The following is a 22,883-nucleotide window of genomic DNA, read 5'->3' on the forward strand; positions in this document are numbered from 1 at the left end:
AAAAGAGCATTGAATAGAGGCTAAAAATGTAGTGGCAAGTGAAAGTTGATGACATTGAAAAGGAGGAGAGTTGGGGTTAAGAAGATAAAGAAATAAGGATGAAAAAGGAGAGATAAGGGATAGAAAGGGATGGAAAGTGATTTGAGATGAGATGGAGGGCTGTGTTTTCGCAGCAGGCCTGTAATCTCAATCAGCTTTGACTAACAGACAAACAGACAGCAGGGGGAAAGTTCCTCAGCGTTAATGCCGCTTGCCATTCAGAAGGAGCTGAGTATCCAGCTGGGAGTCGGGGGATGAGGGAGGATTAACTGGCACTCAGGTGGAGAGAGATGAAGAGAATCAGGACAGAGACCCTGCGGATGGTCACACCTTTTCTCGCTCCATCCATCTTTTTTTTCCCTCAGTGAATGAAAGTACTGTACTCGTGTTTTCTGGGTGGAGAGGTGAAAGCAGGAGGAAGTGGTATAGACGCTGTAATTTAGGGGTGGCCTGTTATGTTTGCCTCAATTATGTCAAATCAAATATGTTGAAGATGAGTCAAAACCGTTTCCCTTGTGTACCAGAGTTCAAAGGGTTGTTATTATTATTCTATTTCATTATAATCCTACACGTTTTGAACTCTACACACCAATTAAGGCGCAGTGACTTATTTGTGTATCATAATTCAGTAAGAAGATTAATAAAATCAGATGGATTTTTAATTATAATGAAGAGATGGCTGTTCCTTTAATGGTAGAAATTGTTGTTTGGTCATATCACCCAGATTTAAACTAATCCCAGGTAATCTCCAGATGCCAGCTGTCCATCACCACTGCCTTCTCCAGATGCTTCAGTTCCTCCTCAGCACGGCCTTTCATCACCTTTACAGCTGGAGAGCAGATATGAAACTTTTTGAGTTAGAATAACAGCACCTTTCAAAATAAGTTAATGCATAAGGAATTAGTTTGACACTGTAATGACCTGTATTAGCGCAAAAAAAAAATTCACCGTTGACAGTGAACCGATCCCTGTCCCAGCTTACCCTGTCTCAACACTGTGAGCTGTGCTGATGCAAACGTTTCTCCCAAGGCATTATGGGAGATGCAAGAGTAGACCCCTGCATCAGAGGCGTGGAGGCCCTGTATCTGAAGCCAGGTAGAAACAGCGTAGCGTTGGGGACCGCCTCGAGCCTGAAAAACAGGACGGGATTCAATCTCAAGATCTGATATAAATCTTTTTATGAGTACAAGAAAGCGATTTAATGCACCAGTATGAACTCCTTTTCTTCTTTTGCGTGAGGACTCTTGATCTTTTGGCTCAGTGAGAGTGGTAAGTGAATCAACTCACTGCAATCAGGTGTGTGTGGCACTGATTGGCGTTGATTAAGCCCAGGTGTGGAGAGTCTTCATATACCCTGAGTCTCCAGTGCTCTGTGGGGACTCATTATCTCACCATCAGAGGTAGTGAGAGATGCGCCCTGTTGTCAAGTGTATAGACAAACACTAACTCAGTACTTTGAGTATTTGTTGTCCATTGCCAATTCTAGTGTATAGTAGGGGTGCTGGAGAGTTTGAGTCTCTAGCCTTTTTGTTTATCAAGGGTCTCCAAAGCAGCCTTTGCCTTTAATTTTGTGTTTTCTGGGTCTCCTGGACAATTTTGGTGTTGTGTCAGCTGCTTGGCAGTAGTGGGTTGAGTTTATCATAGTGCTGAAGCCCCCCCCTTTCCTGTCTATCACTATTATGAGTTGTGTATTGTAAACAATAGACTTGTGGAATTAACTATTTGGTAGTTTAACATTTAATCAATGCATGAGTGTTTAAAGATGAATAACACAAGAACAGTGTTGTGTCAGCTCAGCTGTGTGGGTGTCTAAAAAGAGTCTTGTTACCATTGTTTCTTCTAAGTAAGGAAATGGGTGTTTTGCCTTTTTTGGGATACACAGAGTTACACAGATGACAGCTAGCATTGTTTCTTCAGTGCCAACACATTTTAAAAAGTATTGGGATTTACTGTGTGATTTTCATCTCAGCCTTAGAAAACAGAAAAACTAGGGCCACTCAAGTGATTTAGTGTGACACTAAATCAGAGATGGGAGTCTCGCATAAGGCACATTAAAAACAGACGATTAAAGTGACAGAGGCAGACATGCAAGATTTTATTTTATTCATTTTTTTGTATTCCATATGGGTCAAGCACCAAAAACACCAGATTCTACATTTGCCTCAATGCACTGCAGTAGTGTCTTTTTTGGAAAGCTCACTTCAGAGCCACAGGAGACCTTATACAACTACTTTTACAGGCTGAGTATTACTCTGCAGGCTGAATTAACTCAACTGCATGTGTGTGGAATGCCCCTATAATCAATAGCACATTTATCTGTTAAGCACACTGGGTCGAAGGCTCTCTTAAACTGAAAATAACAGACCCAACAGGCAACAGCTCAACCACAGCACACACTACCAATGTAACTTCTAGTGATGTATAGTAACTGCAGCTCTTATCAAACCTGGACAGAGATGTGAGGATCGTCTCCTGGCAGGAAGTGTTCACTCCCTGTCTTCCTCCAGCTCAGGTTTGGAAGAGGGTAGGCCGACACCTCACAGCTAAACACAATGTCGTTCCCGGTGTAGTTAAAGAGATTTCTGGGGCCTCGGAGAATCCGGGGAGCTGTGACAGAAGAAAAGGAGTACCACAAGGTTCAAAGCTAGAACCCCTAAAGTTCCCCATCAAGAGAACTATTCACTGAAGTCTTTAAAATAACTTTCCTGGACTGATAACAAATGTAAGAAAATAGAGTGCTGTAACCAGATTGGCAGGGTCCTCTTCCAGTGAGCTTGAGGGTTGTGTTACGTCGGATGGCAGCCTCTCTCATCTGGCAAACATTCGGGTAGGTCCACCCATCTGAGCCACATACAGGGCTCTTTTCCTGACACACACATGTAGGTTCTGGCTCAGCCCTGTGTCCCCTCTTTGGCATTTTCCTCTGGCAGACCAGGCCCTCTCCACAGCGGCCGTAGAACTTCTGAGCCCCATCTGGGTCACATTGCTGTCCCTCTGCGTTAGCACACTGCTCACAGCAGCCACAGTCGTCCTGCAACTGACCTGCAGGACAGTTGCCGGGGACTAAAGGGCAGAGGTGCTGGTTGCACTCGCTGCAGCCTTCGCCCTCCTCCCACAGCCGCAGCCACCCACTGTGCTGGGGACCCAAGGGAAGTGCTGAGCCACACACTCATGCATATATACCCACACAGGCAAAGCTGAGCCATGCTGTTGACCTGCATCGGCACACAAGGACAGAAAGTCTCTCTGATGAAACAGCATAAATGAAAATGTAAAATGGTTTGAAACTAAACCAGATTTATAAGAGAGATGGCAGTCCTAGTTGCCTGCTGTTCTCTGGCAGTCAACAAGTCACATGATGTTCCTCCTCTGAGTTTTAAATGGTTCCTTCTGTCTCCTCTCCTCCGTCCTCCACTGAATGGTGGGATTGGTTTTCGTTATTACCGTGTACCCCCGCTGAACTATTTTGCCATTTTGTTTTCCCCCTTGAGATTTCTTCATCAGCTCCAAGTCCTTTCTAACAAAGAGACAATATTTGCAGTGAATGAAGCTAGCAAACTTCATCTCTAAAGACTCGTCTCATTTTTCTTTCCTCCCAATACTGCTGCCTTTCTTCTTGTGCCAGTGTCTCTGAGCTGGCAACTGGGCTTCAGAAATGGCACGGGACATCAAAGAATCCGGCTAAATCTGAACTTCATACGAATATGACAGAAAAAAAGTCCTGCCTATACAAACCTAATGATCCTTTTATATTAAACATGCAGTATTTAGCAAACAAGAATCTAAAGTTAATAGAAAATACAGCTCTATTTAACAAGCTATCTAGTGGAGTAGTGTGAAATTCCTTGGTTTGGAGACATTTTCTGATATTTCCATGAGGATTTTCTGAGTGTTGTAGAGGTTTTGGGGTGTGCATTTGACCATAAATGGAAAATATTGAGTTGTCTTTGGCTCATCAAACACAAGAAACAACAGTAGTAAGTAAAACAAAACACATTAACAATCATATTACACATTAAAACAGTTTATTACATCTCTGTGGACAAAGAAATTAAATAATATCTAGATTTAGATATTAGGTTGTTGTTTGTCAACATTGAAAATAAAGTGTTCTCACCTTGAATGGTGCATTAATAGAATAACATGGGACCAGTCTGGAAACTCTTTAGACCGGGTCTTCACACAGCAGCTTTACAAATTAAGGAATAAGATGATTTATTTTGTATGCATGTCATTTCCCTTCGTCTAATGTAAGTTGAATATGTTACATATCGTCATTAAAGTTTAGACCTGGCCGAGGACTTGGGGGCCACCTCATCATCCAACAAGTGGACGACAGTGACGAGGAGCTTTGGTGAAATGGAACCAAAGCGCGTGTGTGTGTGTGTGTGTGTGTGTGTGTGTGTGTGTGTGTGTGTGTGTGTGTGTGTGTGTGTGTGTGTGTGTGTGAAAAGAGGCTTGTTATGAAATAAATATTATAACATGTATGAAATGATTTTATGACTTATTGGTATTTGCTAGTGTACACGTGCAAAATGTCTGAATATAGCTGACTGAATACACAAGTTTACATATTAAAAAGTATATGTAGTTTAACTAAGCTCCACTTGCATTGCTGCTTAAGGCTTTAATGCCCTTGCTTTCGTTTGTGTAGACACGTGGCACTTTCTTCCTTTGCCATCCTGTGTGTTGTAGATTTGTACACAGAGTTGGATGCTCGGCAGCACAATCAGCTCTCTGTGTGTGAATCGGTGTGAGTGGTCACCAAAGGGCGTGGCTTTATTGGAGTGGTGTTTGACGTCACGGCATGTGAGGCGCTGACGTACCACGTACTGTAAATACCGTGAAGGTAACAGTTAGGCGTATTATGAATTCCTTTTTATACTTCAAAATAAAAATCACTGACAAGATTAACACGCGTTTATCATCTGCTGTGGTAATTCTACACGGTGTTACAACACTAAATGGCGTATTGAAAGTCACAGTTAGAGCTGTAAGTGTATTTTATGTAGCGTGGTGCGAATTTGGGATCGCGTGTGCTTTTATATTGAAAGAAACGCACAGAAAGCCGCGCGTTAATCATTAACTTAACTCCGTTCCGTCCACGTTTCACAGGAAGTAAAGACATGTCTGAGGGAGACGGGGGAAACTTCACTACATGAACTGACAGATAAACCTTCATTCTGTCTTCACACACACACTTTCCTGTCCAGTTTTATCAAGACACTCTGCCGGAAGCGACTATTTACACTCTTATCCGGACATTTAGTAAGTCTTTTTCACTGACATCCTTCTGCCAATCATTCTGTACGGTGTACCTTTGCACAGCTTCAGTTTCAGTTATTTAGTGTTGAGTGGAACTGACCAGGGTGTTGCTGATATTTAAAACACACAATTGAGTTTTTTGACAGTCTCAACTTACATGCAGATACACATACATTAATCCATTTGTTTTTTATTATTATTGTCTGGCTCAAACGCCTTAAATCAGAATCAAATGGGGATATTCCAAGAGTGTTTCAGATGTATCCCAGCTGGATGGCCTCTACATGTACATAGTGTCCTGTACTGTGCTCATGGCAATAGTTTTGAAAGACATTCATCCATAAAACGTTCATAAATAAGCAAGTTGCACCTTATTTAAAAAGGCTTAAAAATTGTTCTCTCTGTCAAAAGATAAGAATAGCTTCCAACAATGAAAAGTACTGACGTGGTAACCTGCAGGCTCTATAATTGTTTTATGTGGTTAGACAGGTTCAGGCTTGAACCGGCTGATATGGGACAATGTGGGTGGGTCACAGATCTGTCATGTTACCTTCCAGGTGTGCTCAAATGGTCTCAGGCTATAACGGATATCCTGTTATTCCAGAGCAGGATCTAAAATGTGACCTTTACACTCATACTGTTACTGATAAAATCAGGAAGCACAGCGTGCCGACATCAATAACCACCAGAGGAATTGGTTAATTGTTTGTTGTATTTGACAGGTGAGAGAATGGCAGAGAAGGTACTGGTCACAGGTGGAGGAGGCTACATTGGGAGTCACTGTGTGTTGGAGCTCATCGAAGCAGGTTACACACCAGTCGTAGTAGATAACTTCAGTAACGCTGTAAGAGGTAAGCTCCCTTACTGGAAACTTATGAATAACTTTGCACGGCATCATAAAGTTGGCAGTTCCAAGTGTGCTTTGTGCAGTGATACTTATAACTGACATTAGTGTGTGTGTGTGTGTGTGTGTGTGTGTGTGTGTGTGTGTGTGTCCTGTATCCTGTTATCAATGGAGGAGAAGGGGATGTGCCGGAGAGCATACGTAGGATAGAGAAGCTCCTGGACACCAGCATTGAGTTTCATGAATTGGATCTTTTGGACCAACCTGGCTTGGAAAACCTCTTCAAAAAGGTACGCTAACGTTCCTACATTCGATTTATTAACCGTATTGCAGTTGGAACAATTACTCACTTAATTGTTTAATCGATCGACAGAAGATTCACCTGCAGCTATTTTGATAGGAAATGAATCGGCAATTTTTTATTATTTTCTTTGTCAAGTATGATAGAAAACTAGAATATCTTTAGGGTTTGGACTGTTGGTCAGGTAAAACAAGCAATTTCAATTTGTCATTATTCACTACTTTCTGAAATTTTGTAGACAAACTGATGAACGGATTAATAAAGAAAATTAATTCTTAGTTACAGCCCAAAATCTGATTTCCCCAAATGTAAAAATTAAATGTGAATAAATGCAGAATGGATGCGGATGAAACATTCAGGGCCATCTTATAAACACACCACTATTTAAACAATTCCACACTTTTATAGAATGTTTTTTTTTCTTTTTACCAAAGAATGTCCCTGCTGGCCACCATACATGCTCAAATAGCTTTGGATTTACAGTGCATATAGAAAGTCATGATCCCCTTTTCACTCTTTTCACTGACATCAACTGTGGTGACTTTGATTTTACATCAGAATAAAATCCGCTGTCTTTCTTAATTTCAGGCTGTAAAACAAAAAAAAGTGACTTTTTCAAAAGGGCATCACAACTTTCTAGAGGCACTGTAGGTAGTGTGACAACGCTTCCATACAGCATATAAACTAGCCCCTCCACATTGGTCACATCACACATGTCTAAATATCTTTCTGTGTCGCAGCATTCTTTCAGTGCAGTGATGCACTTTGCCGGTCTGAAGGCAGTTGGGGAGTCAGTGGAGCAGCCGTTACGTTACTACAGAGTCAACCTCACCGCCTCCATTAACCTCCTGGAGGTTAGTTTGAACTTTTGTCACCTGATATGACATCATCTGTCCTTTATCTGCACTTCACTCTTCATTTCCGAACTAATCTTTAATTGCACTTCCTCTTACTTCAAGTGCATGACAGCGTGTGTTCATTTGATAGCGAGTCGGCTAATTCTAACAACATTCATACCTTTTAATGTGTGGAGCTCACTGTGTGCACTGAACTCGGCGTATATCCTTACTGTGCGCTTAAGACTGCTGACTGCATGTGTGTGCCGTGTTTGTCTTTGCATCTGCATGTGTCCCAGGTGATGCAGGCTCACAAGGTGCACAATCTGGTCTTCAGCAGCTCAGCCACGGTGTACGGAGACCCTCAGCACCTTCCCATCGACGAGCAGCATCCCGTGGGCGGGTGCACCAACCCCTACGGCCAGACCAAGTACTTCATTGAAGAGATGATCAAGGACCACTGTAAAGCTGAGAAGGTACTGATCAAGAAGTAGAAAATCATTCACGGATGCACACCTGTCTCATTGTTGCCTCTGTGTCAGCAGGACTGGAATGCAGTGCTGCTGCGTTATTTCAACCCAATTGGAGCTCATTCCTCTGGCCTGATTGGAGAGGACCCTCAGGGTATCCCCAACAACCTGCTGCCCTATGTTGCCCAGGTACATGAAATCTCAAATCAGAGCATACAATTCATATTCAATGTGCGTTGTAGTTGTAGCTATTGGATCATTTCACATTGTTTGCAATGTTTAATTTATCTCCCTGATAGGTTGCCATTGGGAGACGAAAGTGCTTGAGTGTCTTCGGGAATGACTATGACACAATAGATGGGACAGGTAATGGACTGTACAGATCTAATTGTGGTTTGAATTATTATTCTGTGGAAAAGATCTCAATGTTTTCTTTCTCTTTTGCTAGGTGTGCGAGATTATATCCATGTCGTAGATCTGGCAAAAGGACACATAGCAGCTCTGAAGAAGCTGAAGGACGACTATGGCTGCAAGGTACATTTGAGGAAAGAGCAGAAACAATAGCATTTTTCTTGTTCATTGTGCATGCACGTGAACTTGTGAATCAGGTATTTATGGGGCTGCTGGCATGTGTGCATTATTACGTCTGTAGGTTTACAACCTGGGAACAGGGACAGGCTACTCTGTGCTCCAGATGGTGAAAGCCATGGAGAAGGCATCAGGGAAAGAGGTGAGTGACAGAAGAGCTTTTTTCTCTCCAAAGTAAATTGTCTTCAGGGTCAACGACTTTCTTCTGAGAGTAATTGAAGTGACTTGTCGCAGTAACCACACTACATCATGTTATCCTGTGAGTTAAAGGAAGGCCTCTGATCCACTGAAGTTCACACGTTTTAGGCTAACCCACCCTCCTTTTTGTTAATTAAACTTAATGCGCCCTCTCCATAGATTGCATACAAAGTCGCCCCACGTAGGGGCGGAGACATAGCGTCTTGCTACGCTGACCCTCGTCTAGCTGAGAAGGAGCTGGGCTGGAAGGCCAAATTTGACCTGGAAAGAATGTGTAAGGACAGACACATTATAACAAGCTACATGATTTTTTTTTTTGTGTGTGTGAAATATTTGCCCATGATATCCTGATGCTATTTTTTCTGTAGGTGAGGATCTGTGGCGCTGGCAGTCCATGAACCCCACCGGATTTTCCAAGAGCACAGCCTCTTGATGTGACTGCAGCCTTTTGTTGTTGTTGTTGTTGATTTTGTTGTCTCTTCTAAATCCCCGGGCCAAAGCAAACCATCAATTTCCTAAATTTTACATACCATATAAACACACAATTGAGCTGAATGCTTTATATTTTTTCCATGTTTGGTTTTCTATTTGCTCTATATTAATGTTTATCATAATTATTGTTTATATTAGGGGACGTGTGTCAAAATGTCTTTCTGATGTCTCTTTGTTTTTTATTTCAGATTAACAATGGCTACTTTCTCTCTATTAATGTATTGATCTGTGAGCCAGAACAATGGAAGAATAAATGAATTTTCTTACAGAGGAAACTGCCACCTTCATTTCCACTCCACCATGAAACTGAAATGAGTTGTAATTAAGGGAGATTAACTGCTGCAATACAGACTTTATAATGAGATTTAAAAAAAAAACATTTCAGTGACTCAATACTATGAGAATATTCCAGTAAAAGGTCACCTTACCTGTAAATATTTGAGGTTGATGAAAGTCACTATTGAGCAACACATAAACATTACAGGTGCCTTTATTGCAGAGAAATCTGCCAGTCTGATGTGGGCAGAAGAAGGTTTACAGACTATAAATCCCTAAAAAATAGTTGTAGAAATATATTGGTATATATTATATTGGAATATATATTGCACGGGGTTCAATATGCATATTCTGTCCATACAGTACATCTAAACAGGGCACTAGGGCTTTAACTGGCTCCTTGAACCCTCGGGCACCCAGTTAATAAACACCCACGTCAGCACAGTGCTCCAGTCGCTCTAGCCGGGTTTCGGTCTTTAGGGCTGAGCAGGAAGTGCCTGACTGTGGACCCTGTACGGGGGGAAAAAAGGCAAAGGAAAATAAAAAAATGGAAATGGTGGCAGACTTGGGGGCGAGTAGACTCTATCGGGCGCCGGGTGAATCAACTCACCAGTGAGTATCGAGGGGTTTTGTTAGGGGTATCAACGGCGTGGGGCGTAAGCGGGTCCTACCGACACCTCACGCCTGGGAAAGAGTCGCTGGGTTTGGGCAGCAGGGTAAATCCTCCCCGCTGCTCGCTGCGCTCCGGACCTCCGGCGAGAAGTGGGGGTGGTCTTGAAGATGAAAACGGGTGTATTAGCGCGTCTGATCCCTAATGTAATGTAACATGTGAATACATTGATTTGTCAGCTCGCAGCATGAACAGTTGCTGGAGGTTTGTGTCTATTTTTCTATTGTGTGGTGCTGGCTGGAGCCTGAAGTGGGCGTCGCTCCAGGACAGACTGGGCTGCTCTGGTGCGCCGCTGCCCGCTTTTCTCTCGCAGGACTGCAGCACTCTCATGCCGTTTTGTAGGTCGACTGATGCCTGGATCAAGGGAGAATAGCCCGGTTAAGATACTAGACCTGGTTTCGTGACATGAGGTGCACTAAAGAGTCTTGCGGGCGGGCGTTGCATCATTGGCTATCGGGCGCTGTGGAGCCATATGAGCAAGCATCGCATAATTAAAAATGAATGCTTGTAATTTAGTCTACATGAAGACATGGCTAAATAGGTTACTATAAAAAAAGAAGAACTATTGCACATTGCTGTTGCGGCATTTTTTTACTATCTTTGGTTGACCTGCCCGGTTACATGACTGTCTTCTGCTGTGTCTGCTGTGTTTATAATATCAGATATATCATATTAGCTTTCGCTTCTCTCAGGGATGATTACAGGGTTTTGCCACCCGACGCTCTCTGACTGGAGTCGGGTGTATCCATTAGAAGAAGAATTTGATTGAAGGCTCATCCAGCCAATCACAGTGCAGAATCAAGTATGGGGGGTGGATGGTTGATGGAGATAGTCCAGTACAGAAACAAAGACGGCAGATTTGACAGCTAAATTAATGGGGTGTCACTGGTTTTAGTATTTGGGGTCTGTAGAGGTTTCCCTCCTTAAGTGTAGAATTGAAATCGTATATTATGTATGCATAGCCTATAAAGAGAGTCTTAGCTTGTTAATTCAGGATCATGAAGATGTAAGTGTCTCAGTTTGAGTAATGAATGTCCATAAGGCCTGTATGATCTATTATTTTCTTGCAGAACAAGTCTATGCTGCATGCACAAGCCGAGTGAGTGCTATCACATGTTGTCTCCTGCAGGCAGCCTCAGAGGTGGTTCAACACGGCCGACATCACAGTGGCTCACCAAAGCAGCCTGCTGAAGCAGCTCAACCAGCAGCGCCGGCAGGAGCTTTTCTGTGACTGCAGTGTGCTGGTGGAGGGCCAGCTCTTCAGGGCCCACCGCAACGTCCTGTTCGCCAGCAGTGGCTACTTCCGCATGCTGCTGTCCCAGGGGCCCGACGGGCTGTCCGACTCCGTCAACGCCACCTTTGACGTCTTCAGCCCTGAAACCTTCACGGTCATCCTGGATTTCATCTACTCGGGCCAGCTGGACCTCTCCAGTCACAATGTGATTGAGGTGATGTCTGCAGCCAGCTACTTGCAGATGAACAATGTCATCAACTACTGCAAGAACTTCATCAAATCCTCCTTGGACATTAGTGTGAAAGATGAAGACAGTGACCGCTGCCTCAGTTTGTCTGAGACCTGCAGTTTCACCAGTGGTGCAGGGGAAGAGACCTCAGAGCAGCAGCAGCATGGCCCCAGCTCTGTCAGCCCACCACCAGCCCTCTGGACCCGGGACAACTCAAGATCCCAGTCTAGCTTTATGAGCAAGGACCCAGACCATGAGTTGTCGATTTCAGCCCTAAAGACAAACCCAAGCAGCCCTGCTAATGATATCAAAGCAGAAGCAGAAGACCTGCAGGACCCTCAGGACCCACTTTACACCTTGCCTGGATCAGAGCGCCGGCGAGGTAAAGGGGGAACCAAGAGGAGATTATCCAACAGCACTCGCTCTAACCAACCTGAAAACTTAACCATCGAGGAGGCGAGGACACAAAAGGCTGAAAAGGCAGAAGAGCTGTATGCTACCCTGCCACCTATTGTGGGTGTTATTGGACACTTCAATAGAGGTGAGTTGGACTCTATGCAAGACAATAGAAAAAGACAATAGTTATCTATAGAAGTGAGAAAAAGGAATAGCATCAACGGTAGACTGACTCTCTTCTTCTTTGCAGACTCCAACCCCATTATGCGCTTTAAATGCCCCTTTTGCACACACACGGTGAAGAGGAAGGCTGACCTGAAGCGTCACTTGCGCTGCCACACTGGAGAGAGGCCATACCCCTGTCAGGCCTGCAATAAACGTTTTACTCGCCTCGAGCATCTTCGTAGCCATTTTGAGACGGTATGTTTATTTAAAACCAGGCGGTTCAAAGTTATTTATTATTAGTTTGACAGCTTCAGAAATAGCGACAAAGCTTACACTCCAGGGTTGGAAAAACAAAAGATGCATTGTTTTCTTGTGCGTATACAACCACCTACTCATACCCATACAGCTACAGAAACAGTGAATAACATTGTAACATGTTTTGTTTCTGCACAGATCCATCAAGCCAGGAAGCTTGTGTGCAGGAAGTGTAAGTGTCAGGTGACGGAGGAGACGGGGCATGTAGTGTGTGAGGGCACACGACGCTACCGCATGTGCGCCGCGTGCATCCAGGAAGTGGATTGTGATAACATCCCAATGGACAGTCTAGATGGGGCCAATGAGGGGCCAGCTCTGTTACTGGGGGTGGACGGGGAGGAGGAGGGGGACAGCAAGAGGAGCTGGATGGTAACCGATGACGACGACCTGGCCGAGGACTCGGGGGCCGACCTCATCATCCAACAAGTGGACGACAGTGACGAGGAGCTGGAGTGAAATGGAGCCAAAGTGTGTGTGTGTGTGTGTTTGTGTGTATGTGTGTGTGTGTGTGTGTGTGTGTGTGTGTATGTGTGTGTATGTGTGTGTGTGTGTGTGTGTGTGTGTGTGTGTGTGTGTGTGTGTGTGTGTGTGTGTGTGTGTGTGTGTGTGTGTGTGTGTGTGTGTGTGTGCGTGTGCGTGTGCGTGCGCGCGTGTATGTGTGCTAAAGCCATGCAAGACAATTTATGCATAAAATATGTCATCCCTAATGTAAATACACACATTTACGTATATGAAGTCTTTCTTTCCAATGAGATGTTGACCTTTGTGACAAAATGGAATGCTTTTTGGTAAGCTCCATAAACATATGCAGTATCCAAAGCATGCATATTCAATGTTTCCTTTGCTTCAAATATAGTTTAATGATAACTCTTTCAAAGATGTTTATTCATATGCATGGAATTACACCTTCGCTACATTTCGAGACTCTCTGCTTTGATAAAAGCGGGACAGAATAATGACTCTACTGCTATTTCCCTACTCCCTGTAGGGAAAGTTGAAAGCACGTTTGCAATTCTTTATTTGATTGTTTAATTATGATATGCACTATGATGTAAAACCAATTATAATTTATTTGTTATGTTTTCTTTTTTTACTTTTTGACACATTAAAGATATTTTTATACTTTTCTGTGTCTTTATTTTCATTGTTTTATGTCATTTAAGAGTTTATCAGATATGTAATTACTGATTTCCAGGACCCAATAATTCCCCATGAACAGCAACAAGTGGCACAATCTTTAATAATAACTATAATTATTATTATAGTTATTTTATACAGTATTATTCCAGCAATCTTGTGCAGCATGTGGCACAAATCTCTCGTTGTCAGTGTTTAATCAAGACTCAGTTAATTCAATTCTGTCACTTTGTGCCTAATTGTGGCATCTCTGCATATGAAGTATAGTCGACATCTTTATAAGACAATTTGACCAAAACTTCACAGTCAGATAGCAAAAGAAATGTCTTTCATGTTGATTTGAGTCCAAGTGATGTCAACATTAGGAAAGCATTAAAAACATAGAGGTATATGTTATCATGGGTGGATTGTGAGCCGATGTTTAAAATGTATACATGGACGAATTATAAGACAATGGGCCCCTGGGCACAGACATGTAAGAGCCCCCACACACACACACACGCACACACACACTCTATCTATGCAGGAACAAGACACCCACATGCAAAGAGTCAGCTTTTAGTCGTTTTGTAATAATTTGGGGTCTCTTTGTGGTTATTGTGCACTTATTTTTAGATGGTTTTATATGTATTCACTTCGTTTCTCTATGGTTTTAGTTGTTTTGTATGTATTTGTAATTGTTTTACATCTCTGTGAATGTTTTGCATCTATTTTTAGTTATTTTACATGTTTTTGTGGTGGTTCTGCATCTATTTTAAATCATTTTTGCGTTTCTTTGTTGTCATTTTTGGTCTCTCTTTGTTCGTTTTGTGTCTGTTTTCAGTCATCTCGTAGTGGTCGTTTTGCATCCCTATAGTCATTTGATGTGTCCTTGTGGTGATTTTTGGTCGTTTTGTGTATACTTGAGGTCATTAATCATTTCTTTGTGATACTTTTATGGCAACATTTTATGAGTCAGGGCCAACGACTTTATGGACCTGTGCCCGGTAGGCCCGTTCAGTGATCCATCCATGCTTATATGGTAATTACGTTTCATTACAATGAATATATTAAATAAACCAAAGTTCACATTTCCGGCCCATAGATGGCGCCATTGCGGTTCTTTTGGTCAACTCTCCAGTTCTTCCTGCTCTCGAGGATAAATGACGTCAGACTGGAGGCTGGAGTGTCATGGCGGCCGTCATGAGACTTGTCAACAGAGGCACTTTAAGCTCAGTAATGGGACAGCAGTATGTGGCGTTCAGCTCAGCGGCAAAGGTCAAAACGGTGAGTTTAATTGTGCTTTTATCTTCCAGAAGATTGTGTTGTGCACGTTTAGTTGGCAGGTAGTGTCTGTCAGCCCGCTGTGAGTGTCCTCTACGGTTAATCTAACATACTGTAGTTGGTAACCTGGACAGCTGTTAACTTACCAGTCTTAACAGGTCAGTTATTTCCAATAACTGTATAAAATGTTTGTTTGTGTGTGCATGTTTGTGCAGGCCGGCGTAAGATCAGGTCGAGCTCTTCCAGACAAAGTGAAAATAGTGGAGGTGGGACCCAGAGATGGTCTTCAGAATGAAAAGGTAATAAGTGGGAACAATTGGTGGATTACAGAGCAGTTAATGTAACCAGGAAATGTATAAAGTCTCTGCTCACACTGCTCACTGATGTGAATCATCCGTGTATCGAGACAGAGCAGGTGCATAGCTCAAGCATTGTGTAACCACATGATACCATCTCAGTTACGGTGTGTGTCAGAGTTTTTGAAGTGTTCCTCATCCTGTTGCTTTGCTGCTTCCGCTCTCAGACAATCGTGCCAACAGAGACTAAAATTCATTTGATTGACATGTTGTCAGCGTCAGGGCTGCCAGTCATTGAAGCCACCAGCTTCGTATCTCCAAAATGGGTTCCCCAGGTGAGTTTAGTTCTCCTAAGAGCCATTCATGTGGTACAGAAACTAACTGCAGTGTGTCTGAGTAGTTTTCTCCAGCAATTGGTTTCTCTCATCTTTGCCCAGATGGCAGACCAAGTGGAGGTGATGAAGGGGATCAGTAGGACACCTGGAGTGTCTTACCCGGTCCTCACCCCCAATCTAAAGGGTTTCCAGGCTGCTGTGAGTGTCCAGCATCATATTCTGACAAACTTTCCCTAAATCTACATTTGACATAGTGAATACCCTGCTTCTTACACTGAAGGTGATGTGTCAGAGTATTTAAAAATGTCTTTCCTTTGCTCTCACTCACTACAGGTGCAGGCAGGAGCATCAGAGGTAGCCATATTTGGTGCGGCATCTGAGCTGTTCAGTAAGAAGAACATAAACTGCTCAGTGGACGAGAGTTTACAGCGCTTTGATGAGGTTATGAAGGCTGCTAAAGAGGCTGGTGTGCCAGTTAGAGGGTAGGTTTACTGGCTCGCTCTTGACTGTCAACAAACGTATAAATCATTGGAATTGGAGTTTGATTTTTGCATGGGTTTCTTCTCTGTTTCTTGTCACCGCAGTTATGTGTCATGTGTCCTTGGATGCCCGTATGAAGGCAAGGTGGCACCTGAAAAAGTTGCACATGTAAGTTCTCACTTGTTTACATTACCTAAACTGGCACAATGTAAGCACTGTCGCTAATGCAACAAGGTCAAGCTTTGACTCTATCTTGCAGGTAGCTAAGCGTCTGTACTCCATGGGCTGCTATGAGATCTCTCTGGGTGACACTATTGGAGTGGGGACTCCAGGTAGCATGAGTGAAATGCTGGAGGCGGTTAGCAGAGAGGTGCCAGTTAATGCCTTGGCAGTGCACTGCCATGATACCTACGGCCAGGCCCTGGCTAACATCCTCGTAGCCTTGCAGGTCAGGCCCGTTTCCGATTCTTTTAATGCTATTTAAAAAAAAACCTTGTCCATGCACTTTCATGTAGGTTATCTGTTGTTGGCGTAGTGTTAACTTCAGTTAATATTTTTGTTTTGCAGATGGGCATCAGTGTGGTAGACTCATCAGTAGCCGGACTGGGTGGCTGTCCCTATGCTCAGGGGGCTTCTGGGAATGTTGCTACTGAAGATGTAGTGTATATGCTGCATGGACTTGGGATTCAAACAGTAAGAAGTCACACATTGTTTCTCTTCAGCGTCCCCTGTCTTTCATAGAACGGGAGATTAAGGGCGCTCTCACACTGTCCATCCGTACCGTGCCTCGTGCTTTAGGTACTTGTCCCCCCCTCCTAACCAAATGCGGCCCAGGCACATTTGTAATCACACTGCCTGGGCCTCGGCGCGAATGCTTCTTGCCTGCCTATACGTCATCACGCCGTAACACGTCACACGCATTGATTGACATCATCGCGATGCGTCGCTTTGTTTACAAATCTTTCCATAGACCTCGCAGTTTTTGTGCGTCTTGTCGACTGTTTTTGAATATTTTCATCTGACCAAATCTGAAGTAAACACTCCACCTCCGCATCACACCAACGTGAACCTTTCGCCGCCATTGTTTTAAATGTCCGTGCATGGTCCGTCCCTTTTTTTTTCCAAACAGGCCCACATAAAATGACGTCAGAACCGCCGTAGGCCTCGTGCTAGTACATGTGCAAGCGTGCTTTAGAAAAGCCCACCTCTCCCAAACGGGCCGTGGTCGGCAAACGGCACACTAGGTGCCTTACGGTTGCACTCACACTGGTCAAACGAACTAGACTTTAGCCGTGACACGTGCTTGGGCACGGTACGGATGGACAGTGTCAGTGCACCCCTAGTTGTCAGTTTTAGTTATTGTGTACGATGTGATCTCCCTCAAGTTTAACCCTCTGACTTTTTTGTCCTCATCTCAGGGTGTGGACCTCTCAAAGCTGATGGATGCTGGAGCCTTCATCTGTCGAACCCTCAACAGAAAGACCAACTCCAAAGTGGCACAGGCCACCTGCAAGCTGTAGGCAAAAGCCAAACCACAGGCTCTTACACAGACTGTACACTGAAGCGTAACCATGAGCCATCATCATCATTATCATCCTCTCCATGTTCAGTTTTCCATATCTAATTTTAGTTTAATTTATCCTCTCCTGGTATGAGAATGTTGCTTTCAGATTTAGATGGTACTGAACCCTCCCTTTGTTTAGAATACAACATCTGATTAGATATTCACTACATGATAGCATTATAGCTGGAACAGTGCCTTATGTAAAGCCAGTCTAATCCTACAGATCCTCCTAAATGTCTCACCTGTAATAGTGTGCTTATATTCCTTTCTTGGCTGTGGGTGGACCAAAGTGAAGCACAGACTTTGACTGAGTTCCAGATCACGTACCTTTTCTTTTTACTTTTTACTATGTATTGCATTTTCACTGCGCAAAGGATTGTGGGTCAGAATTGCCTGAAAACCATGCTGGCTTGCATACTGCAAAATCTGACTGGATGCAGTAGGACATCCTGGTATTTTGGTAGACTGTATTTGACATATTACGGATTGGGACACATTTAATCATTTTCTGGCATACTATATATTATGATAGTTTTGGTATTGGAACATAGGGTTTGTTTATGATAATAAATACACCAGTAGAGATGTCAGAAGGATATATAAACTCTAAACTGTGGATGTCAGCAAGACAGTAGAGTTGTGTGGACTTCCATCATCCTCTGTATGCTGTGATCACTGTCTCCAGTTAATTCTCTATATAGTGAGCGTCTGTTGAATCAGTCCTTATAGACTTGAGCATTGTACTGGCTTGTGAAAATTTTTTGTGTGCTGTGTATTTATTTTTAAATCTCTCCCCAATTTCAATATGTACATAACCAACTAGATTTAAAAAATAAATTTCATAAATTATGTAAAATATGCACCTTATCTTATATTGCATTGTGATGAATATACAGGCTGTGAAACATCATTTTAGGCATTACAAATTGCTGAACAGTGTATAAAGGAAGATTACTACTATCAAAAATTGAAAAATTGAATCGCTGCCCTTTTACACTCACATCAGTTGTGCAAATTGTGTGTAAAAAGAATTTAAAAACCATAGAAGGCACAACAGTGAGCGTTAATCTTTTACAACCTCTGTAGTGATTTTGCAGTTTGTTGCGTAAATGATTCTGAATAAACAAACTCTTTTCTTTGCTGCACCTTGTTAAAACCCGACTGACAAGTTTGTCAGGCAGACTGAGATTCTTACCGCAGAGCTCGGCAGCACTTCGAAACATGTTTCACGGGTATCAGAGAGAAGAATAACATTTCACAATGACTCAGTTCATTCAAATGGACAAATGCTAATAAGCATGCGAGCCTGGTGATCGTAGGTGTAAGAAACTTGGTTATGAGTCAGCAGCAATGGAAAAATTCAGCTCTTTAAATAGGGATCATCAGACAGTATCGTGGGAACAAGCTTGTTAGAGAAACAATATTACATACAATTAACACAAGGCATCAATTAGCAACTTTTACTGTTAAAACACCAAATAGAAACACACATTCAATAAATTTAATATATTTAGTTTTGTAAAAATTACATTATTAACAAGTGCATAGAATCGTTTCCACTCGATTTCCACATTGGATGATTAAGGACTCACAAAAATGTGTAAAAGTTCAATGAGTCATCTGTTTTTACAAACTTCCTCCCTCTTCCTCCTCTGTGCTCCAGCTCTACCGACAGAATTAAACAGCAGCATTCCTTTCGCTTTATTCAATCAACAGTGGTCTTGGATGAGGCGAGCTTGTGTACAAGCACGTCAAAACACAGGCAGTCTATGTACAGCGTGTGACTGTGCAGCATAAACCCGAGACTGAGCATATGTCCGCCAGTGTTTTAGATAAAGAAATATACCAATGATATATGCGTTATCTGAAACTATTAAATAAATGCAGTTAAACTCTCTCTTTTTGGCCAGTTTGCACACCTTCAAGTATTACTCAGCCACAACTCTGGCTTTGGAGTGTCCACACTCCAATGCAGATTTTTTTTTTTACCATTCTTCAACAACAACAGGACACAAATGGTGAAGACATCAGTTCAGTTAAATAAGAGATCACTGAAATGTGCATTCAGTGACAACAGAGCGCCCTGACGCACCACTCTATACACTGGCAGGGAGGGTGAATACCTCTGCCAGGTGTGTCCTTTCTCCTTATGTGAGGCTTTCATTTCCTTCTCCTCCCATGTCAAAACTCCAATCACAAAAAGGACAGAGAAACCTCACAGGAATGTTCTAATATGGGTGAAGGGGTGAAGTTGGAAAGGCACACAGACCTTGTATTTGAAAAAAAGAAAAAAGAAAAACCCACATATTAACTAATCAATTTGGCTCTAGCTGACTTTTAAATATTGTGGATGTTGACATGGAAACCAAAGTTCATGCTCTCAAAAAGAGTCTTAGATGTGGACACGGGGGCCCACGGGATGAATCCAGAAGTGATGACTCAGCTGTCAGGGTCTGACACACACTTTAGTCTGGCTCATAGTTCTGAGTCTGTTTGCTGAGGTTTGTCGCTGAGTTCTAACCCAAGCACTGCTCATCTCTTGAGCCGGATTTTGGCTCATGAACTCGATAGATTAGGAGCAGAGGCCCGAACCTCTTCAAATTTGAGTCCAGATAGCCTCTGTGATGCCTTGACTGCACTCCTAAAGGATGGAGGATTTTCCATCAGGTCCCTCTTCAACGTATTCTTGTCGCAGTTGTTAAAGGTGTCCTTGTTGTAGTCGTCGTGATGCATGGGTAGGTTGCGATTGCGCCTCTTGATCTTGTTTCCGATTCGCACAAAGCGTTTGGCGATGAGATAAATGATCTCGCAGATGTTCAGGACGATGCAGAGGCCTGAAGCTCCGACCATGAAGTAGGTGAAGACCTTCTTCTCGGTGGGGTGGCCAATGTAACAGTCCACAAGGTTTGGGCAAGGATCCACTGCACACTTGACCAGTCTTGGCAGGTAGAAGCTGTCGTAGATGCGGTGGAGGATGTAGAGGAAGGACACCTCGATGCCCGTCTTTACGAAGAGGCTGATCAGATAAGTCCACCACAAGCCCCCATGTTTCTTGCCCGTGTTATTGTACAGTTTGCTCTCCTCTCCGTGCTTCGCTCTGTGCTTGCGCTCACGGTCGTCACGGTACGCCACATGCATGACCACCATGAAGGACGGGCAGGTGACGAAGATGAGCTGCAGGGCCCACAGGCGGATGTGGGAGATGGGAAAGAAGTGGTCGTAGCAGACGTTTGCGCAGCCCGGCTGCTTGGTGTTGCAGTCGAAGTCCTTCTGCTCGTCACCCCAAACTCGCTCTGCTGCCACCACGTACACCATCACCCTGAACACAAACACCACGGACAGCCATACCCGCCCAAACGCAGTGGAATACTTGTTGACCCCACTGAGGAGGGCTTGGAAGGTCTTCCAGTCCATGTCCTTGGCTGGAAGTCAAATAGCGCTTGTCTGGAGTTCCTCTCTTGCTGATAGTAGTTTATCTTCAAACCTGGATGAGGCAGAATGAAGAATAGGTGAACATGTTTTCACTGTCTGCTGAGTCTTCTGCTTTTACTCTGTCTGTCTGTGGTGTCACACTTTACTCCAGGTGGCTTCAATGACACATAACCTTTCATTCTGACTTGTTGAATGGCTCATTTATCTTCCAGCGCTGATTTAGTGTTAAAACATCTCCCACAGGCCTCATTTATCAGTCCTACCAGCAACGACCACTAAATAACACACAGTTATGTGAAGGCCTCCAGCCAAACCGTCCAGGCAGGGAAACAAGTTGGACGAACGTTATTAACACACCCAGAGTTTATATGGGTTTAAGAAAACAGTACTTCCCAACTTTTGTACACATATTTATTTAAGAGACAAAGCAAATACTATCAGCCTTGTGTTGTCTGTGTGTTAACATAAAAATCACACTTCAGCCCTCTGAATGTGTACGGGTCTAAAAAAACAACAGCCTTTTACGCACATGCTCTTTGCGTTCTTTAGACATATTTTCTTGATTTATTTTGTTTCTTTCGCGACACGAGACTCTTCTATATCCACCAGGGATTATTCACCGTTTTCTAGACTGCCGACAAATCAACTCAATTGGCTAAAACGAGAACTTTACGAACATATCTTCACATCAAAAGTTAATTACAGCGAGTTTTTCACTTACCAAAATAAGTATTAGTCCATTTTACATTGAAAGAAGCGCGTTGACATATATTTCCGGGGATTTCTTGCCGCTTTGCTTTCGTTGTAGTCCTTTAACGCACAGATTTGGGTCCCCTCGACAGGTAGAGGAGCGCAGTGTTGAGAAATGCGCCTGTGGGTGTGGTTAAAGAAGAAAGACTGGAGCTACCCCAGATGTTCCCCACTCCCTCCCTTCCTCCCTCTGTCTCTCTCTCTCTCTCTCTCTCTCTCTCTCTCTCTCTCTCTCTCTCTCTCTCTCTCTCTCTCTCTCTCTCTCTCTCTCTCTCTCTCTCTCTCTCTCTCTCTCTCTCTGTCTCTCTCTCTCTCTCTCTCTCTCTCTCACCCCAGTGTTAGGTGGCAAATCAAATATTTTGACATCATAGATCACAGACAAAAACCGTCTCCAGGTACTCTGAGTGAGATTTGGACATGGACCTACACATGAACAATCAAGTTCTCAGACCGAGTTAAATGAAGCAAAGCATCCTCTAAGCGGTGTTTGCGCCAATTAGATTTCAAGACAACATATTTAAAACCATTGTTATTATACTCAGTGTTTCCAGGATGGGCTGTCTCCCTGCCCCAACATGTTTCTGAGTACTTCAGTGTTCGTAAGAGGTAGACACACCCTAAGGTGAATGCTTTTTTGTTGTTGTGCATGTCCTCAGCAGCCTTGTCTTGATGCAAGTCTCCAGTAGTATGATGACGAGTGTGAGGCAACATTCTTCCTGGGATCTGAGTTGGCTGGTCAGAGTGGGGAAATCAGATCACACAGGGAGATTTGTTGTCATACACCCAGAAAAATATAAAATTTCCTTGTTCCTCTAACACTTAATTACGGCACTTTTAATTTATCAATTCTTTATTACACACACACACACACACCCACAATAGTTCCAAAAAGCCATATTGTGTTTCCTTCATTCTTTCTAAGACCAAGCTCTACTCAGATAACACTGTCACAATTCATGAGCGCTTTTGAGCTCTTCTTCATTGTCAGATGAGCTTTGATTCTGCCTGCTTTCACAACCGAACCTATTTTTCTTTACAGATAAGACTTTGTTCTGTAGGGAACACGAACCATTATTAGATGTTTGCAGATGAATTTAAGTCCTCAGATCCTGTATGGGATATCAAATATCAGCATTGTTCAGAATGCCATAGCTGTGTCAGAGCTTGCCAGTTCTTGCCTGTGTTCAGAATATTGAATCCTGTTTACATTATTTAAACGGATAAAAGACTTGCTCATATATCATCAGTCTCAAGTCAAGTCAGAGTTATTTGTATTGCTCCAGCACAATCACATACAATGTCTCAATG

The 22,883-nt window shown here is 43.2% G+C and overlaps 5 protein-coding genes across 6 annotated transcripts; 3 read left to right on the forward strand and 2 right to left on the reverse strand.

Annotated features, from left to right (window-relative positions):
• Positions 1–770: 770 nt before the first annotated feature.
• Positions 771–3,603, reverse strand: LOC310954922 (kazal-type serine protease inhibitor domain-containing protein 1-like; the record flags this gene model as incomplete). The annotated part of the gene is made up of 5 exons (XM_083924611.1): positions 771–868; positions 1,022–1,169; positions 2,486–2,646; positions 2,785–3,175; positions 3,484–3,603. The coding sequence occupies 5 exons, from the start codon at positions 3,601–3,603 to the stop codon at positions 771–773; spliced, it is 918 nt and encodes a 305-aa protein (XP_083780737.1).
• Positions 3,604–5,180: 1,577 nt separating this feature from the next.
• gale (UDP-galactose-4-epimerase) lies at positions 5,181–9,227 on the forward strand. 2 transcript variants are annotated; one of them, XM_083923732.1, is made up of 11 exons: positions 5,181–5,307; positions 6,027–6,155; positions 6,323–6,438; positions 7,190–7,303; positions 7,585–7,761; positions 7,831–7,944; positions 8,055–8,121; positions 8,204–8,289; positions 8,408–8,485; positions 8,701–8,815; positions 8,910–9,227. In XM_083923732.1, exons 2-11 carry the CDS (start codon positions 6,035–6,037, stop codon positions 8,972–8,974), a joined length of 1,053 nt encoding a protein of 350 aa, XP_083779858.1. In that variant the 5' UTR covers positions 5,181–5,307; positions 6,027–6,034; the 3' UTR covers positions 8,975–9,227. The 2 variants fall into 2 exon arrangements, with proteins under 2 accessions (XP_083779858.1, XP_083779859.1); XM_083923733.1 differs by having other exon boundaries at positions 6,326–6,438.
• Positions 9,228–9,820: 593 nt separating this feature from the next.
• Positions 9,821–12,774, forward strand: zbtb8a (zinc finger and BTB domain containing 8A; the record flags this gene model as incomplete). The annotated part of the gene is made up of 4 exons (XM_083924612.1): positions 9,821–9,921; positions 11,109–11,983; positions 12,089–12,258; positions 12,457–12,774. Exons 1-4 carry the CDS (start codon positions 9,857–9,859, stop codon positions 12,772–12,774), a joined length of 1,428 nt encoding a protein of 475 aa, XP_083780738.1. The 5' UTR covers positions 9,821–9,856.
• A 1,845-nt stretch (positions 12,775–14,619) lies between these two features.
• hmgcl (3-hydroxy-3-methylglutaryl-CoA lyase) lies at positions 14,620–18,418 on the forward strand. The gene is made up of 9 exons (XM_083923677.1): positions 14,620–14,721; positions 14,934–15,017; positions 15,242–15,349; positions 15,452–15,547; positions 15,683–15,831; positions 15,934–15,997; positions 16,089–16,277; positions 16,397–16,522; positions 17,248–18,418. The coding sequence occupies exons 1-9, from the start codon at positions 14,626–14,628 to the stop codon at positions 17,347–17,349; spliced, it is 1,014 nt and encodes a 337-aa protein (XP_083779803.1). The 5' UTR covers positions 14,620–14,625; the 3' UTR covers positions 17,350–18,418.
• A 324-nt stretch (positions 18,419–18,742) lies between these two features.
• Positions 18,743–21,685, reverse strand: gjb3 (gap junction protein beta 3). Its single transcript, XM_083924642.1, has 2 exons — positions 21,547–21,685; positions 18,743–20,877 (listed from the first exon to the last, which is right to left on the reverse strand). The coding sequence occupies exon 2, from the start codon at positions 20,805–20,807 to the stop codon at positions 19,950–19,952; it is 858 nt and encodes a 285-aa protein (XP_083780768.1). The 5' UTR covers positions 20,808–20,877; positions 21,547–21,685; the 3' UTR covers positions 18,743–19,949.
• Between the last annotated feature and the right edge of the window lie 1,198 nt (positions 21,686–22,883).

Source organism: Echiichthys vipera, assembly GCF_963691815.1.
Source record: "Echiichthys vipera genome assembly, chromosome: 12".
NCBI lineage: Eukaryota > Metazoa > Chordata > Actinopteri > Perciformes > Trachinidae > Echiichthys > Echiichthys vipera.

What these genes read in the sequence shown, in the direction of transcription:
- gale (XM_083923732.1), top strand. Translation starts at nt 6,035, where the DNA reads ATGGCAGAGAAGGTACTGGTCACAGGTGGAGGAGGCTACATTGGGAGT. An exon ending in AGGACGACTATGGCTGCAAG is followed by an intron (nt 8,290 to 8,407) that starts GTACATTTGAGG and finishes TTACGTCTGTAG; the next exon opens with GTTTACAACCTGGGAACAGG. An exon ending in AGAAGGCATCAGGGAAAGAG is followed by an intron (nt 8,486 to 8,700) that starts GTGAGTGACAGA and finishes CCCTCTCCATAG; the next exon opens with ATTGCATACAAAGTCGCCCC.
- hmgcl (XM_083923677.1), top strand. Translation starts at nt 14,626, where the DNA reads ATGGCGGCCGTCATGAGACTTGTCAACAGAGGCACTTTAAGCTCAGTA. An exon ending in TAAAGGGTTTCCAGGCTGCT is followed by an intron (nt 15,548 to 15,682) that starts GTGAGTGTCCAG and finishes CACTCACTACAG; the next exon opens with GTGCAGGCAGGAGCATCAGA. An exon ending in GCTGGTGTGCCAGTTAGAGG is followed by an intron (nt 15,832 to 15,933) that starts GTAGGTTTACTG and finishes TTGTCACCGCAG; the next exon opens with TTATGTGTCATGTGTCCTTG.
- gjb3 (XM_083924642.1), bottom strand. Translation starts at nt 20,807, where the DNA reads ATGGACTGGAAGACCTTCCAAGCCCTCCTCAGTGGGGTCAACAAGTAT.